A 19,511-nucleotide genomic window follows, 5' to 3' on the forward strand; every position below is an offset into this window, starting at 1 on the left:
TATTATTGTTCTAGAAAGAATGGGCTAATTGAATGGGAAGTTTCTGATCAAGCAGCTTTTCTAAATTAATTAAGTGATATAATTAATTAATTAGTTCTTCATCCATCAATCAATAATTGCGCGAGAGTTTCGGTAATTAAGATAATAATCAAATGAAAACACGTTGCATATACTTGAAACATTTATCGATACATGAAAATTGTAGCACTATTTTTTATTTTCCGCTTTGAATTACTTCTGAACGGTATTTTTAGTTTCTAATATTCATGGGTCAAACAAAAAATTTTAACTTATGGTTATTGGCAATATGATCGTTAAATTTTGGGCAATTTTGCTATTCATCACAGGTTCATATGAACGCCTTCTTTTTCTGTTTTTTAAATGTCTATATTTCTAGTACAAGCTATAAATGCTCAGCTGCTCTTGTCATATTTATTATCTTACCAACAACAAGTCGGATTTTCCATTTAAATCATTCCCTTTGACTTTTGTTTAGATTTTCTTATACATTTTAAACCGGACTAGCAACCAAATGCTTTTTCGTTTTCGAAAAAAAAAAAAAAGCCTTAAATTGACACTTTAATGTTGTTTTCAAATGGGTTGATGTCGTTCTTTGCATCGTTTATAATTGATGAAATTTTTTGAAACTCTCCACTGTAATTGTTTCAGGCACTGAAATCTGTACATAAACATTAAGCTTAGTTTCGTTTTATGTACAAACTGTTGCGGTACTAATTGGTTGAAATTTTTTTTTGGACGACTTATTCGACAGCAAAAAGAGAATTCGTTCGAAATCGCTAATCTTCCTTCGTACCTTTGCAGTGTGGTGGTAGTTATTTAGCAAGGGAACGTGAAAATGTCGTGGGCTAATACGGGCATGCAAGCCCTGATACCGATTATTAATAGATTACAGGTTTGTTGTTATCAGATTTAAGATTTGTAGCTATTTTTCGAAGCGTTTTAAAATTATTTCATTGAATCAAATACTCCGATCACTTCATTGTATCTAGTATCTCGTTTCAGGATGCGTTTGCCCAATTAGGAACATCACTAAACTTTGACCTCCCACAGATAGCAGTAGTCGGAGGACAAAGCGCGGGCAAATCATCTGTGCTCGAAAATTTCGTTGGAAAGTCAGTTTTTTTTCCATTTTGTTTTGGAACAATGTAAAGAATTTTTCGTAATTTGTTTATATCATTGCGACGATTTTACTAGATTTGTTTCTTTTTTTTAGAGATTTTCTTCCTCGAGGATCAGGCATCGTTACCCGCAGACCATTAATTTTGCAACTGGTACATGATCAGCACGTAGGTAAGTGACAGTTATGACGGTTCAGTATGCCATAGTGTGTAACTCTCGGACTTAGTTAAAAAATGGTGGAAACATTTGGCGCTTTAACTTTTTCGTGATCAAGTAACTATGAATTGCGCGATATATATGGAATCGATTGTGAATGAGTGAAGGATTTATTTATTTTTAGAATATGGAGAATTTTTGCACAAAAGAGGACAAAAATTCACTGATTTTGAAATGATCAGGAAAGAAATTGAAGATGAAACAGATCGTATAACGGGTCAAAATAAGGGCATCTCGCCAATTCCAATCAATTTGAGAATTTTCAGTCCGAATGGTATTTCGTTTAATATATTTCTTAATACTTCATTGAATTTGTTGAACATTTTTGAGTTATTTCGCCCAATATTCTTGTCCTATGTTGTACCTCACATTATCTAATTTCTAGCTTTCCACTCTGTGTGAGGAATAAATTTCATGTCTTCCAGATTTTATGATCTTATTACTATATCAGTAACGAGGCTAAGAAATTCATCAAAATCCGTGATATTCTTGGGGAGCCATATATTTCAAACATATTTTTTTTCGCGAGTGCTCCGAAGTAGTAAGAAGAAATTTTGGCACTTGCTTGCTTGAATAATTTCATGAGTGCATATTAAGAATGTTCTTAGAAATATAACTGTTCTCATACCATTGGAAAACAAAAATTTTGAACTATTCTTATCATAGAAGTCTTCTGCCTTAATGTTTATGTTAAGGTAACTAACTTTTCCTGAACCTGAATCCCCTAAAGATCACCTAAGATACAATGAGTTGTCCTATGCTGGAAAACCGGAAAAAGGTTGGTTGGATTTGTGTGTAGAAGGCACAAGACGAAATGTCCTCTAAAGGCAAGATAGACACAGAAAAACGTCTTACTACTTCTATGAATCAGTTATTCAAGAATTCTTATTTACCTGGATGTGTCTAAAGAAGCAAGATTGTAGAACTTTTTACAAAATGTTGAATCAAAATTTTAGTTATTTCTTTGAGTATTTTTTTGAGTAAATTTTTCTTTTCCAATAATTTTTCCAAAAAACAAAATTTCAGTTTCTAATTTTTCTATTTACCAGTGGGAATTTACTGGTGCTTTGGTAAACGGGCTAGTTGTTAAAATTTATTTTTAGTAGGTGATTGTATTTTTAATAAGCTTGGAAACGAAAAAAGTTGCCTTAACATTTGTATTAAGCAATTAGTTATGTTTCCCATCCGATTCACTTAAACGTATTGAAAAGCGACTTATGCTCACTTTTTGTAACTTCTCATGTCTTACTGATTGCCCATTATTTCAGATTTCTAACTTTTCTTCCTGTTGAAACAATCCACATACAGTACCATTTCTGGTAAATTGTTACCAGCATTAATGAAATGATATTTTTATTGTGCAAGATGCAAGACCGTTTATATATCTTCATATTCAGATGAATTATATTTTCAGTATTGAACTTGACTCTTATCGATTTGCCGGGCTTGACAAAAGTGCCGGTCGGTGATCAACCTCCGGATATAGAGCATCAGATACGAGAAATGCTGTTAACTTATATTTCACGTGAAACGTGTCTCGTTTTGGCAGTTACTCCAGCGAATAGTGATCTTGCTACATCTGATGCACTTAAACTTGCGCGAGAGGTTAGTGCGACAGTGTCACATTTGGACATGAAGAAATCCTAAGCAGTTTTAACTTTTATTTAAATTTCTTTGGAGCAGCAGTAATCTTTTGTTTTTTTTTCAAAACATTGTCATTTATCAAGAAACCATGCTTGCAGGTTGATCCACAAGGACTGCGAACCATCGGTGTGTTAACAAAGTTGGATCTGATGGATGAAGGTACTGATGCTCGTGATATTTTGGAGAATCGTTTATTCCCACTTCGTAGAGGTGAATTATTTATTAAATTATTCTAAGTCTTTCATAAAACAGGTAAACAGTTTCGAAATAAAAAGTGACTGATATGATTGGGATGTTTTCTTTGTACGAACTGTAAATTTTCTTCTTTCATTTGATGTTTTAAATTTCATATTAAACAGAGAAATTACGGATTTAGAACGAAGTAAACACATCAATTATGTGATGTTAATTTTAATTCTAATTCCTTCCAAAAAATTGTTTTCAAATGCAAAGTTTTATTTTATTTTGTTTTGTTCTGCTTTTTTTTTTCAAGAAAAAGTGGAACAAACAGAGCAGGCGATAAGAAATACATATCATATTTAGGTTATATTGGTGTTGTAAATCGAGGTCAGAAAGACATTGTTGGTAAAAAAGATATTAGGGCAGCACTTGATGCCGAGCGAAAATTCTTCATATCACATCCTGCATATCGGTGAATCCTTTGAACTTGTTTATTTTATTTTTTTTTAAAATGATATCGCTAGCTTCTAATGTACAGTTACATCAAAAATTATGAACTGTTCTTTGTCTAATAACAAAATTATCGTAACAGACATCTGGCAGATCGTTTGGGAACACCATATTTACAAAGGACGCTAAATCAGCAACTTACAAACCATATCAAAGATACGTTACCGGCATTAAGAGATTCGCTTCAGAAAAAACTGTACGCATTGGAAAAGGATGTTAATGAATATAAAAATTTCCAGCCAAATGATCCTTCCAGAAAGACGAAAGCTCTTATGCAGTACGTTTCCGCACTTTTTTTTTTTTTTTTTCTGTGGCATCAATAGGGTAGAAAAGTTCTGTATTGTGATTTAGTAATTTATTTAAATGTGTTTTTTTTCGAAAGCATACAATAAATTTTTATATGATTCATACAGATTGCTTACGTAGATTTGGATTCTGTTAATTTCAAATAAAGTTTCTCACATCGCAAAACTTTTAATACAACGTTTTGAAGGATAGGAACAGAAGGGTTAATTTTTTTACCCAAGCTGAATTTCTGCACATGTATATGCATAATATTAATTTTCTTATTTTTTATTTCGTGAAAAGAGCTAAAATCATTATTCTTAGGATGGTACAAACTTTCACAACAGATATCGAGCGATCAATTGAAGGATCATCATCGAAGGCTGTAAGTACAAATGAATTATCAGGAGGTGCACGAATTAATCGAATTTTTCACGAACGATTTCCATTCGAAATTGTCAAAATGGAAATTGATGAAAAGGTTGACTTCATATTCATTTGGGTCTTGCTAATTGAATAAGATTACATAACCTTTAAGCTCATGTTTTTTTATTTACAATAACTATTGCAATCATCGTAGATATATTTAAATTTTTCCTCTGTTTTTGCTTTTTTCTCCTATGGAAAAATGGCGTATAACCATATTTAGAAGTATTTGAGACAAAAAAATTGACTCCTGATTTTTATACGCTTGAATGAATTTAATTTTGTAGGAAATGAGACGAGAAATACAAATTGCAATACGTAACATTCATGGTATTCGTGTTGGTCTATTCACACCTGACATGGCATTTGAAGCTATTGTAAAGAAACAAATCGAACGACTAAAGGAACCATCATTGAAATGTGTTGATTTAGTTGTAAATGAATTGGCCTCTGTTGTGCGACAGTGTGCTCAATGTGTAAGCTTCATTATTTTTATAAGCATATATATCATTAAGTCTTACTAATAATTCCGATGCTACTAGTAATGGTTACTGTGTTACTGCACAATTGAAACTGAAGCAGAATTCGTAATCGTTAAAACCATATTTACAAATTATTTTCTTTTAGTATTAAAAAAAAAAAAGAAGAGATATAATTATGAGATTTTGATAAAGAAAGAGACTAATGATAAGATTACTTTTTTCTTCATTTTGGATAGAAAAAAAATGTAGTCAGACATATGCTATAGGTTGCACGTTATCCAAGATTACGAGACGAAATTGAACGAATTGTAACCACAAATATGCGAGAAAAAGAGCAATCTGCAAAATATCACATATCGATGCTTGTTGATTACGAACTTGCTTATATGAATACTAATCATGAAGATTTCATTGGATTTTCAAAGCAAGTTCCTATTATTACTAATTTTCAGTTTTCTTTTAACCCGTGATAACATGGGATAGTGCATAGTGCTGATTATGCATTAACAGTAGGTCATCATCGTTGAGGAGTCATCGTAATTCACTTTATTATGTTATCAATGATAATCTATTCAGTTTAATTCATTATCGTTAATATCACATCTCGAAATTAAGTTTGCTTTATTCTGATTCGAAAGCAGTATGAGAATCTTGTATTTAGAAATATGGTTTTATGTAAAAAGTCATAAAGTAATAAATAGCTTTTTGATTTTTATAGTGCGGAAGCAAAGGCATCGTCTACTTCACAAAAGAAAAATCTTGGTAATCAGGTGATAAGGAAAGGTTGGTTATCAGTGCACAATATATCTTTCGTGCGTGGTTCAAAAGATTGTTGGTTTGTTCTCACATCTGACAGTTTGTCATGGTATAAGGATGACGAGGTATATTATTTTCATTCCTTTCTTTTCTCATTGATTTTAGGCTAAGGATAAACATTGTCCTGTATGATAGGATCTGTTTTCAGCTTTTTAAAATATTCTTTTACAACAGATCTAGCTATATTTATGATAGAATCATATAGCTTATGAATTATAGCAATTATGGTTGCTGTGGTGAAATTTTTAAGTGTTCTTTTTTAAGTGTAATCATTCAGTATAGTTTTTTTTTTTTTTTTGTAGTCTTTTGCTTGATTGTCTGTAGCCAGAAATGCTGCAATATTTCCGGAAATACCTATTGAAAATGTTTCACTACATAAAGTGTTATTGCATTTACTGATTAGGTAGTATTTTGAACATAATGAATTTTAAGTTGCCTAGCAGGATTAATGTTTTCACTTCCCTAAAATGTTTTGAAACATTCCCTTGCATATCTATCTTACCATTCTCAGATAAGGATCTCATCCAGTTGGTTTTAATAGCACATTTTTCTGAAACTTAAAAACGTTTATTTATAGGAAAAGGAAAAAAAGTATATGCTACCGTTGGATGGAATAAAATTGCGAGATCTCGAAGCTGGTTTTATGTCGAAGCAGCACAAATTCGCTCTGTTCTACCCCGACGGAAAGTAAGCTTCTTTTTCTCTCTTTTCTGGCAGCTGAAATATTTTTGTAGTCTCTAACTATAAAGCTGAAAGAAGAAAAAGTGCTAAAGAACTAACAAAGTTATTAACTTGAAGTAGGCATTATATTATGCTTGCTTGTTATGCATTTTTACCATTGCTATGCTTTCATGGAAGTTATTTGTAGTTGTTTGCGTGTTGCATTAGGCAAACCTTATGATAATTATAATTTTTCTTTTCAATATTTTCAATAGATAATTAAGTAAATTTCTTTATTTTCTTCTTCGCTCTCTTTTTCTGCTATGATTTCTTTGATTTCAGCACGTAAGCAATTTAATTATTTTACTGGCAAATTGATATGGCCTGACATAAGGACGCTTGTTGTATTTATGCGGTCAAATATTTTATCTCAGATTTGTAATTCAAGGTTTGAGGTACTGGGCTGGTGCTGTTATTTCAGAGGAGAAGATTATATCTGAATTTCTAGGATAATAATGGTATTACTGGTTTACTTTATTTGCAAAAGTTTCATCTCAGCAGATGAATCATTTTGTAGATAAATAGAAGTAAATCAGGAAACTCCCAAAGAAAACATCTCCAGCCCACTTATGTGATTAATGTTTACATGTTTTTTTAAACTTTCACTAACAATAAGATATTTTTATTCCTTTTGCAGAAGGTAACTATAGCGACATGATATTTCCGTAACTTTTCTTCCTGAAATTGAAACGTTGTAAATTGTTTTTTATCTAAAAGTGAATGTGAATCGTGTAGTGAAAGTAGGAAATATGTGTTTATGTTTAATCGTCTAATAACAATTTTTGCACAAAATTAACAACCTTTAACCTTTGGATGCTTTTGTTTTTTTATTTTGGCATGCTGTTTATGGGTATAGTGAATCTACTATATAAGATATTGGCTTTTGAAAGGATATGATGTGTATTCACAGTTGATTCAACTCTTTGTGAGCTGTAAAAGTCTGGATATGTACAAGGATGAGAAATGAGGTCCGAATAGTTCTTATTATTAATTTGGTGTTACGATTTCAGTAATACCAACAACTATAGTAATCAGGAGCGAAGATCGGAAGATTGTAACAGTAGGAGACGAAAAAAAACAATAATAATATCATAAAGTATTGGTAATGCTTGTTTGATAAATGTTTGAAATAAAAAAATGGCCTTAGAATTCTTGTCTGTGATTGATATTGTGTGGATAATTAGATAATACAGGATATACCACCAGTGTTTCTAGGTAATAATATTAACATTTTAGACGAAAAAAGTTTGTTTTCCAGTATTTAGGCACTCTGACTTCATTCTTTTGTCTTTTGATATTTCTAAAGTTTGATCGATTATTCTATATCGGCAAGATTGACCTTGCAAATTATATGAATCCTACTAATCGCATGATTCATAAGCATGCACATAACTCATATTTTCGCGACGGGATGATACAAAATGTGATGTATTTATCAGGAATATCTACAAGGATTATAAACAACTGGAATTGAGTGCTAGCAATCTGGATGAAGTAGATGCCTGGAAAGCATCATTTCTTCGTGCTGGTGTTTACCCAGAAAAGGAGAAACCAGTCGAAGATGGTGAGGTAAGCTTTTCACTTTTCAAATTTTTATTTGCGTTTTTACCTGCTCTGATGGATGGTATGTGTTATAAATGTAAAATTCTTTTATATATATTCTTTGAAGTTATTTTTACTTTCTAAATAAGGAGTGTTTTTTCTTCTTGACAGACAGTTACGGAAATTGAAGAAACATCAGTGGATCCACAGCTCGAACGTCAAGTGGAAACAATTCGTAATTTGGTCGACTCTTACATGCGGATTGTTACAAAAACAATACGAGATCTTGTACCGAAAGCAATTATGTTTCTCATTGTTAATAAAGTAAGATCATCTAATAACCAAAATTCCTTTACATTTTCCTTTACAAAAAAAAAAAAACGATTTATTCCTTTACAAAAAAAAAAAAAAAAACGATTTACGAAGCATATAGCAAAGTAGAAGTCAGTGATAGTTTAAGGAAAATCGGGAAGCAATATTTGATATAGTGGGAAAGCTTTTCTTCACTGAAACAAATTATATAGTTGACATCAATTATTCCGGACTATGTATATGTTTAAAGAAATGCATATATTGAAAAAAAAAACCTTTCCGATTGTTCATTTTTTAGTTCTGAGTTATTTTACAGGTTAGTGAATTTCTGCGCGATGGTGATCTTTTGGCTAATCTTTATCAGCTTGGTGATACAGTCAGTTTTCCAGTTTCATTCTTTCTCCTAATTTTCTTTATCTGAAATAGCAAAGCTTAGCGGAATGCTCCGTTCTTCTTTTGTAATTGATTAAAATAAGATTTATTTTAGCGTGCTATCTTTCTCTCTTTTCTGTTATTTCTTGATAATCAATGGAATTGTTTTACAGGATTCATTGATGGAAGAAAGCCAGCTTGAAGCGCAAAAACGAGAAGAAATGTTTCGAATGTATCATGCTTGTAAGGAAGCGTTAAAAATTATTGGCGAAGTAAATATGTCTACGATGTCAACTGATGCACCTCCTGCAGTAGCAAGCGATTGGTTGAGGTAGCTGTTTTTGGGACTTACACAAAATTTTATAATAACAACTCTGACTGTGGTTGACTTGAGACGGGTTCAGTGAAAAACTTTCTTTATCTTTGTTAATTATCTAACAAATTCCATTTCTTTACTCAGGAATAGAGGTCACTTTTAAGATGCTGAAAAAAAAAAAAAAAATTCCAACTTTAGATCTAATGGACCATCTCCGATACCGCGACCTGGAATGGGTGGTGGATTAACTGCGCAGCGTCCAGCTCCAATGCCACCACGGCCAACGGGAAATGTGCAGGGTGCATCTTCGCTTGCGAGTCGACCACTACCGGGACCACCGGGTGGCCTTCCTGCTCCGCTGCTACCCATGTAAGTGTATTAACCATAAAGCATTATGAACAACTGTAAAGCATTAGTCTCCCCAATCCCTTCCCGTCCAACTTTATTTTATATTGAGAGAATTATGATTACAAATTTCCCTTAGCATTACGTGTGGTGCATATCATATGATTAAATGCGAAATTAATACACATTTCAATCATCCAAGGTATTCAGAAGAATTCTTTCCTTAATGATAGTTTGCAGTTTGTTTTTCGTAATAATTATAATTAATAATTATTGTTCATAGGAAGTTTGAGAAACTAATACCCTGTGATTGTTTCATTTGTTTAACACTTATTATTTTTCAAAGTTATGAATTTATGAAATCATTTAGGCGTCCAAAATAATTCATCAAAGGGTAACTGATTAGTATTTTTTTAGACCTGTTATTATAATAAAGAATTGATAATGCATGTTATGTTTTATTTTTATTCATTTATTAATTCGACATTATATGTTATTGTTAGTTAGTTATTTAGAGTACAGTGTAATAGTTGTGGTTGTTGTGATAGAACACGCTGCATGAATCTTAGAAAATTGCTTATTTAATTGTTCTTCCTGTATAATCTAGTTTAGTTATCTATGAGCTCCGCCATTTTAAATGATTTCAATTAAAGCGATAGCAAGTTAATAGTATGAAGGCAAGTTAAAATTAACAAGTAATGAAGCTGTTATCGAAGCATATGAAATCTCCAGTCTTTAAACTACTATTTTACAAATATAATATTTATAGATATTTATAGTATTTATAGGACTAAATTTAACCACTAATTTCGTGTTATTAAAAATTTTAGCGAATAAGCATCTCTCAATTAATGTATGTTACATTTTGCTTATATCTTAATGCATGAGATGTTGTGTGATGTGCAGTCGTATAGAGTAGTAATAATTGCTAATTTGTAGCGTTCAGTTTCAATTAGAAAATTGCAAACTAGATTATTTGTTTCTTTTCAAAAAATTTTCGAAGCATTTTAATAAGCGTTTATTATTGTTTCAGTCGAGTGCATAACAATTCAGCGGTTCAAAATGGTGTACCACCAAGGATACCAGATAGACCACAGATACCTTCACGTCCTTACTGAATTCCAGCTAGATGCTACGATCTTTCTCCTCTCTTCTCATGTAAATATTTTTCTTTGTTAGAAGTGAGCTTTACTAAAGTCTTAATTCAAATAGTGATACTTGAAAGTTATCGTTACTTTAATTTTTGCTGTAGAAAATTAGGGTCATTCTATGCGGTAGCAGTTTTTGTGCCAATCGTTTCAATGAACCTTTTATAAAAATATTATGACTTGAATAAGCTTACTACAACATGCTTAGTATTTTGTTTATATGCATCCTTATATGGATGTACTGGTTCTTAGTATTTACTCTTTACTTTTTCTAATGAATTTCCAATCATGCGCAGTCATGAAAGCATTTCTTACATTTGCTATATGGGTCTGCATTCTGTATCTAAAAGATATTGTCAACCCAAAGCGAAATATATGACTTAAAACGCAATAACTTAATTTGGTCTTCCATTCGTATAGAAAAAATATCAAAACGATTTAGGATAAATTTTGCAGTCTGAAATCAGAGAATAAAGCTGGCTTCTGTAGTTTTTTTTTTTAGTTTCCCGAGATTCGAGATTAAGTTTAATCCTGTATTGTAATGCTAATTTGCTAAGCAGAGTAGGAATAGAAGTTAAACCTTGATTTTTTAGTTATGGTCATAATGTTAGTTTTCATTATATATATAAGACATTCCGTGAATTGTGAGAACTCCCAAATCTCATATGCGTTTTTCAGTCATCTAAAAATTTTGCTTTACTTTCGTTCTTTCAGAGTCTTATCTCTAATTAAACTGGATAGTCTTAGAAAGTATTGTCTGTGGCAAATCTTGTTGTAAATTGTAGTGGTGAAACTTATCTCTATGTGACATTCATTTTACTATAATTTATTTATTTTTTTACTTTCTTTTTACGAATAATTCTTTTTTTTTCTTGAAATTTCTAGAAAGGAAAGAGAGGGGACACTCATTCGCTGAATTACCTCTTCACTTCAGTCTTTGATTTAAGCTTTTAAATTTAACACTAAAATTCGCTTCATCAGAGCATCTCACTATATTTGAACAAAAAATGGCTTTTAATGAAGATTTGAAATTGAATCTTAAACTTATTATTCCCATTAATCTTCCAGTGTAATCGCGTTATGTTTTCTATAGCCAAGATAGAAGGGAAAATTCTGGAATTACCAAATATCTACCAGAAAATTTCTTCTGAATACATTTATGCTATGGAATTCTTTCCAGAAATGTTTCTTAAGGTTTTTCATCCAGCTATGATAGTCTCTATGTTGATAATTTGTGTAGCAAGTTGATGTTTATGAATAAAAATATGTCCTTGTGATTTAGCCTCTCTACACATCTGAATTCTGTAGTCTCAGCGTACGCATCGGGAATTTTCTTATTTTTCTATAAAGCCATCACAAATAATAAAAATTCAATTCAACTACTGAAAAAGGAGAAAAGCAGAGAAATTCATTTATACCAGATAGATATTATCTACAGCCAGTAGTAAATTGAGTACATTTCAGAAAATGAAATAAGTTGAAAATATCTTATAAAAATAATTAACATAGATTATTTGTTGGATTAGCACATGTAGGATTTCCACCAAAAACAAGAAAAAAAAAAAGGAAAAAAACGCTTTAACCTTCGATTTGGATATTGTTAAATACAGCAAATGACGATATTCAGATTTGTTTCCAAGTAAACAATAGATCTGCAGGAAGTTGCTCTTCCAATTTCCTAAGTGTTCAATACTCCATTTGCAATTAAATTAGTGCATACAGTGGTGAGACATTATTAATCCGTTTCCTCTTCAAAATATTCATCTGGCTCTGATTCTTTGTCACTGTCGTTCTGATGACACTGCGCTGCTGGCACTTGTAAATGGTAGTTTTTCGAAAATGATGGTTTTGCCACATTTGCACGATTTCTACCGTACTGATTCTTCACTTTCAATATTTTATGAACATAGCGTAACTGTCGTTCTCTGCAAAATTGGAATCCAAGTTTTTATAGTTGATAAGGTCGACCATACAGTGCTAAATTTTTTTCTGCCGTAATTGCTATTAGCTTTTCTGTAATACGCGTTAAACCAATTCCACATTTATATATATATATGCTTTTTTGACATACAGGCATACAATTTTTTATTTCCAGAGTAGCAAATAAACCATTCTGTTAAGAGGAAAGAAATATACCAGTAGATATACCTGTAAGTCTCATCATCTGGATCAAATCTGAATGGAACATAAGAATCCCTTTGCAAAACTTTCGGTGTTGAATTGTCCGGTGATTCAGGAATGCGAATTAACTTTTTCCTGTGAATGTTTCTTCGAACAGATTTCGGTGTTGGCGTACGCAAGACAGATAATAATGAATCATCAGAGTCAAAAGTTGTTACTGACGGCATCATCTGAAATATTTACTAGTTTTGCCTCCCACGAGCCACTGAGTTATGTCGGAGACATGGAAGCACAGCGACTCAAATCGAAACTGGAATCTATTGCAACATAAGAACTAACTGCCAATTTTCTTCCATTTGGTCCAATATCCATCGTTTCTTCGAAGAAGTCTGAGCCATCACCCGCTTTCAGATACTGTCGAGTAAATCGATCCGCTTGAATCTGATAAGCAAGCGTGCCAACCTATTACGCATTTTCACATTTTAATAGAAAGTGGAAGCAAGGATACTGAAACTAATACAAAAAAAATGCGCTGACTAAAACATTATGTCAAAATACTTCCTCACACTTACTGCCTAAATGTGCTACCAAATTTGGATCTTATCTATAATTACAATGAGAATATACAATTTACTTTGGTTTTTCTAAGCGCATCCACCACATCAGCCGATACATCCGTTGTTTTACTCTCTTGTGGAATAATATTCAGTTTCAGAACCTCAATTGCTTGCTTACGACATTCTTCTGCCGTACGTGTTCGTATTGATGCAGCGACATTTTCCCAATCTTTCTCGCTCTGTGGACACATAGCACGAACTGCTAACTAAAAATGGTTTATATTTGCTACATCTTAGAAGATATTAAGATTACTGACAGTGAATTAAATAAAATAGTCTCAAAATGTTCGGAATCAATCTTACTTTACAAGGTTCCATTTCTTTAATCAAGCCTAATTTCTTTATCAATTTGTTTTTCGTCACTGTGCACAAAAAAATGATTTTTTGATATTCGTGGACTAATCAAACAAAAAATGAAGTTTAATGCTTCAGAGCAAGTCATTTTTTACCGGTTGCAGAATAATTTCACTACAAGTAAATTTTTACTTTCAGTCTGGTATTATCATTTCCCGTCCATTTTTTCGCTTGCACATTTTTCGCATTTTTAGTAATATTATCATTAGCAATTCTCCCATTCCTTGCATTTTCCACAACACCATTCTCCGATTCCACATCGCTAAATGATACAATCGGTACCGCTTCTTTAACGCTGTTATGTCCTTCATCGTCTTTTCTTTCTATTATAGAGTTCATTAAATAATGTATACTGCTAGCAACATTCTATTTTCTTCTTTCAAAAAAATGAGGAAATAAAAAATGAACCCGCTCTAGTTTTTACACAAGTGCCCTTCTTAGACTGGTTCTTCTGCTTCGAACGAGTTTTCCTACAGGTTTTGATTTGACGTTTCCGTATTTTATGTCTTTTTGCTGTCTTTTCTTTCATGCCTTCTTCTGGTGAAGATATAATCATACGTGAACTACGCTGAAAATGAAAAAATTCTAGTGAAGAAAGTAAATTCGATTGAGAACAAGTAATTCTAAAAATTCCAGCATATTTATTTGAAGAAATTTGAACTTCCAGTCCTTACAAATCAAAATTTCTTACATATCGATGTTTTCCACAGAAAGGCGTTACAGGTGCAGATGGAGATGGTTTTCGATCATCATCACTGGAGGAGAAAGAGCTTTTACTATCACTGTAGGACACAAGAGGGACTCTTTTGTTTTCTAAATTGCATGGACTAGATTTTCGGTTTTCTTTTCCCATTGTTTTTAGTAAAGTCACTGCACGGAGAGTTGATAAAGAGCTCTGAAATTTATAAACGTTTCCAAAAATCAATCATAGATAGCTCATTTCATTTATTATTAATTATGGACTTACTAGCAAAAGTGATTTTCTTATTCAACTACCACACGAAAAGAATTTAAAGCAAATAAAAAAGTTTACATCGGAAGCACTTGTCGAGTAAATAGAATCTGTTGTAATGCCAATAGTTTTTATTGGAGAACCATGGACATTGTATACAATTCGTTGTCCTGTCCACGTTGCCAAACGTGGTTTAACAACACGGCCACTTCTAGTCGTTTTTAACACAGAAAGGTTTGCAGAATCTTAATAGGAAAATATTAGTATTTATCTCAAAATATGAAACAGTAAGAACACAGAAGAAAAAAAGCGGACGATAGTGAAACAAAAGAAAATTATCTCATGTTTTCCTAATAAAATTATCATTTACCTTCGCTTTTTCCCTCGATCTTCATTCGCTTTGCTGGAACAAGATCTTTGCTTTGTCGATATTTATTATCTCTCCTCTTTCTTGGTTTTACGCTATCTAAATAGCAAGAATTAAGAAATGTATATGATATTATAATTCGATAGAATAAGGATTCGAAATTTACACGAGTTTTCAATTTGATATCGGACAGATTTCCTCGAAGTGGAATGCTTTGCAGTGGAACATTTCAGGTCCTTTCTGCAGTTTTGAATGCTCTCACTAGAAGATGAGCCATCACAATCGCTACTATCAGAATCACTATCATCAGATAAATGGCTCTTGATACTCTGCTGAAAACCACAACGATTTTCCACTTCATCATCGTCATGAATTTCCGAAATAGTCAGAGACTGTTGCGGTGGTAGTTGCGGTTCACTGAAAGTTGACCCTCAATTTTAAAACATTTGAAAAAGCAAAGAAAAAGATCTATGATGACAAAAAAAAAAATTGGAACCTATGAAAACAGTTCAGCAATCGTCATATATATTACTTAGCGATTGAAAAACATGAATATTAAAAAATGAATAAAAAAAAGCGACTGAAAAATATGATTAAAAGTATGAATATTCATACTTTTGCTATTGAAAATTATAGTGAAAAAAATAGCAAGGAAACTTACATGTATGTGTTGAAAAACAATGATAGGATACGATGCCAATCTTTTGGAAAGCCATTCAGGAATTGTGTCACAAATTCTCTCGGAAATCCTAACGAAAAAGAAATAAATTCATACCAGAAAATTCTCAGCTAAAAGCACAACTGATGCAAAACTACTAACTTTGACTTTTCTCTTATATATTATATTAAAAATATCATATAGAAGAAAGCAACATATAAACCACGACATTTCAATCAATTCATGGAATTGCAGAATATGAAAAAAATATTAAAGTGTTGGTACAGGGTTTAAATGAAAATATAAGTCCTAGTTATACTTATTTCATATTAAATGCAAAGATCAGAAGAAACAAGAACTACCTTGTTGCGCTGCTAATATTGTATTAATCGGCCCCATAAGTTCGTATGCACATGTTTCGGTTTGCAATAAACGAGTACCTTCTACCGCAACAATACATGATGTTTTCCAGTCCAAATTTTTGTCCCTAAACATGAATTTAAAGATATATTATAACTGATTTCCATACAAATGATTCAAATTTTTATAAGCTTAGAATGTTAAAAAAGTGACAGCAGACAATTAAGACACTTACGGACGAAAACCAACTACGACAAAAGCAAAATTTGGGAAAAGCTTCGAATTTCCCAAGTCATTTGCAGAAAAACGTATTGTCCAATTATATAAAGCAACTGGTTCTGAAAATATAGGATAATTTTTTATTAATCAGTTCTGTATACCAGAAGAATTTCATTTCCACCATAATGATAAACAGAAACCGCATGGGAACTAACAAATATTTAAAGCTCGGAATCCGAAAATTAAATTCCCATAATTTTGACACGAAACATTTAGTGGGGAACAAAAATGTCAAGAAAGTAGTAAATCAATAAAAGAAAACCTACATATACCAATACCAAAAAAAAAAGAAAAGAAAAAGGAAAAAAAAACTCACTTGAACGACGTCTCTGAAGCGGCAACAGAGGCATTTTAAAAATATCGTCTTGTGACTTGTCTTTATCAACAGACAACTTAATCCCAGCAACACGCATATCACCACCAGCTGACATAAAATGGTTATCACATTTTGATATCATGTTTTGCTCACTGGAATCATGACTTGAAGATGCAACAGATGTGCCAAGATTTATCGAAGACCCATTGGTTGAAATCGTGCAGTTGTCACGCAATTTAGATAAAGAAAGCTTGTCTCTGCTTGATTCTTCATCCTCTTCCACAATTTTGTCATTGATAAATAAAGGCTTCGCGCGTTTTGCGTTACAGTTCGAAAGTGAAGACACTACAATATTAAAAAAAAAAAAAAAAAAAAAAAAAAACTTGAATAATTAGATGAGAAAATAATACCCAGTTAAGCGTAAGGTTGATTACAAATTGGATAACCTTTCAAAAATCATTTCTGAGAATATAAAATTTGACATATCTTAACATATTGTAACGTAAATTGCTTCAATTACCATTTCTAACCGCTGATATACGATGTCCATCGGTACGTGAACATTTAGATATATCTAGGAATAAGCCACTGAGAAGCATAGAATGTAATCCTTGAGATGCATTAAGTTTATTAGGCTTGACCACATTAGTGTAGTAATCGCATAAAAGTTCTCGCCATTCATATGGAAAGCCATCTTTGAATCTTTCGATTAGTGTCTTTGGATATCCTGAAAAAGAAATTATTTAAAAAAAGAAAGGTCCATGACAGTCAAAATTGAGATCGTGAAATTTGCTAAATAAGTTTTAGAAAATACAAAATACCATCCAATTCCTAAGTGACAACATTAGTAATGAATCCTATACTACAAAAAGAATGTTTTTACAAGATAATTCGTTTATCATTAACTGATGAATAATATATCTTAGGAGTATTAGAAGAAAGACGAAGGTTCAGGAATGGGAAAATGAGATCTTTGAAATCGGTTAACAGACTAATCCAGACAAAAATTGTGGTTTGTATCCCTTAGATGACACTGCATTTATTACTGCATTCAACAATTTGATACTCAAAATGGCGATAGATAAAAAAAAAAAAAAAAAAACTAAGATCTGACAAATGAGAATCTCTTTTGCTAATTTCTTTATTATAATACATAATAAGGTTGCAAATTTCCCAGCTTTCTAAATATATCTTTCTTAAAAAATTTGAATAAACTATATACTTCTTCTTCTTCAAGAAACTGATACTAGATCACTGAATTATGTCACTCCTTGAAAAAGCTGTAAGTATTTCAAAAAAATATTTTAAGAATATCTTAAATAATTTATAACAAATCATACCAAGTGCATATGCTGAATCCTGATCAAATACTCCATGTAAAACATATTTGGAGCCACTAACGGTTAGTAAAGTCATTGAATTATGTCTCTCCTTGATCGCTGTACTACGCCAATTTTCTAGTTCGCGTTCTTCGATGTCTTTCTTTCGATAACCTTCCACGCATACAGCAAATTCATCCTTATCGTTACGGATAAACTGAAAGTTTAATATTTGTTTACCACGAACTGAAGTACTGCATTAATTATCAAATATTCAACCTGATATTAAGTAATGAGACTATAGAAATACAAGCTACTGGAGTTCTTTACTATAAAATAGTAAGCAGCTGCATCTTATTCAAATTGAGAAAATGTCCCAAATAAAATTTCAAATCTTAAAAGGAGATCAAAAAATTTCCTCCAATCCTCAAAAAACATTCAATATAATGCCACAACATAATATTAGTTAAGTTACTGTCATTCATGGACTCCTTAGTGAACTCGATAATCGACTGAAACTTTTTAGCATTTTATCATAACTATTAAAAAAATCAATAAGAAGCGCTTTTATCATTCGTTTACAAAATACCTAAAACAAGACTTTAATTCCAAAAATAGCTCTAAAAATCTAAAAAATTCGTCACTCTCAAACCTAAAAATTCTATAACCATTAAAATCCTTCAACCTTGAAAATCCATAGTTTAAGATCAATTACTGCCTGTTGGCCTTTCTGTTGTGAGTACATTCCTATTTTTCGTTCTTGTTTCAACCAATCATTTGAGGAAAAAAAGCTGGAAAAAGCAGCACCGGATAAGGTCAGAAATAACATTAACCATATATTTTAGTCACTGGGCAAATAAATGATCATTCACTCTCACATATCACATGAAACACATATGCATCATTTGACGAGTTCGAGTAATAATAAAAATGTGCTGCATATGTAAATTACTACATAAGGTTAGAAGCCTACATCGCTCATGTAACTACTCGTTATCCAGGATATGTTTAGCTGTATCCAATATATACAGTAATTTTTTCAATCAATAAGGTTTTCCTTGTCTACAAGGAAACGATGTCAACAGATAAGTATTTACAGACTTGTAATAATATTTTATATTGACTGTGGTAAAATTCCTATACATCATATAAGTATTCCGTGAAACTATTTCTCGATGAAAATATACGATTTCTTTTTCTTTTTGCAGAAACTATTTTCATTCACTCAATGCAAAATCTGTCAATCATAAATAAACTAGCATTGTATACTTGATAACTCTCAATAATCACACGTCTCACGTGAGTTTAAGCGTCTCCCACCCGCCACGTAACAAAATGTAAAATTTGGCGCGCGATAACCGTTGTATTACATTGATCCACGCCAGAATGGATTATTTGTGTGGTCGTAATGAAAAACCTTTATCCCAACGAATAGGAATATTTTCCGCAAAAATTTATTTGCGATCCGCAAGGGTTACTATTTATTGCATATAGTTAATATCTTTTAATTTATAGTCTTCTACAGAATGAATTTGTTGAAGTGGATTTTTTTTTTTTGATTTTTAAATTATTTGCTAATACACACATGCATACACAGTCACACACTGTATTGCCATATTTGAATAACAAAATATATTTTAAAAATATAAATGCTTTTTGAAACATTAAAGTTATCGATTTTTTTTTTTGAAATTAAATTTGTCGCTTCTAAAGA

General features: G+C 31.8%; 2 protein-coding genes across 4 annotated transcripts; one reads left to right on the forward strand and one right to left on the reverse strand.

Annotated features, from left to right (window-relative positions):
- Nucleotides 1-856: 856 nt before the first annotated feature.
- Bma-dyn-1.1 (Dynamin, putative) lies at nt 857-10,424 on the forward strand (the record flags this gene model as incomplete). 2 transcript variants are annotated; one of them, XM_043075777.1, is made up of 19 exons in its annotated part: nt 857-913; nt 1,024-1,133; nt 1,235-1,311; nt 1,481-1,630; nt 2,771-2,961; nt 3,099-3,210; nt 3,544-3,652; nt 3,773-3,967; nt 4,300-4,456; nt 4,689-4,877; nt 5,150-5,307; nt 5,602-5,764; nt 6,277-6,386; nt 7,859-7,988; nt 8,133-8,285; nt 8,590-8,649; nt 8,819-8,976; nt 9,160-9,330; nt 10,340-10,424. In XM_043075777.1, the coding sequence occupies 19 exons, from the start codon at nt 857-859 to the stop codon at nt 10,422-10,424; spliced, it is 2,535 nt and encodes an 844-aa protein (XP_042931711.1). The 2 variants fall into 2 exon arrangements, with proteins under 2 accessions (XP_042931711.1, XP_042931712.1); XM_043075778.1 differs by lacking the exon at nt 9,160-9,330.
- A 1,765-nt stretch (nt 10,425-12,189) lies between these two features.
- Bm8667 (Uncharacterized protein) lies at nt 12,190-18,626 on the reverse strand (the record flags this gene model as incomplete). Of its 2 annotated transcripts, none has more annotated exons than XM_043075779.1 (17): nt 12,190-12,379; nt 12,603-12,805; nt 12,915-13,037; nt 13,210-13,398; nt 13,679-13,869; nt 13,955-14,114; nt 14,238-14,441; nt 14,580-14,743; nt 14,869-14,964; nt 15,032-15,282; nt 15,527-15,614; nt 15,886-16,010; nt 16,119-16,221; nt 16,479-16,823; nt 16,999-17,205; nt 17,819-18,014; nt 18,483-18,626. In XM_043075779.1, 17 exons carry the CDS (start codon nt 18,624-18,626, stop codon nt 12,190-12,192), a joined length of 2,979 nt encoding a protein of 992 aa, XP_042931713.1. The 2 variants fall into 2 exon arrangements, with proteins under 2 accessions (XP_042931713.1, XP_042931714.1); XM_043075780.1 differs by having other exon boundaries at nt 18,483-18,542.
- Nucleotides 18,627-19,511: the final 885 nt, after the last annotated feature.

The sequence above is a fragment of the Brugia malayi genome (assembly GCF_000002995.4).
Source record: "Brugia malayi strain FR3 genome assembly, contig: Bm_v4_ChrX_scaffold_001, whole genome shotgun sequence".
Taxonomy (NCBI): Eukaryota; Metazoa; Nematoda; class Chromadorea; order Rhabditida; family Onchocercidae; genus Brugia; species Brugia malayi.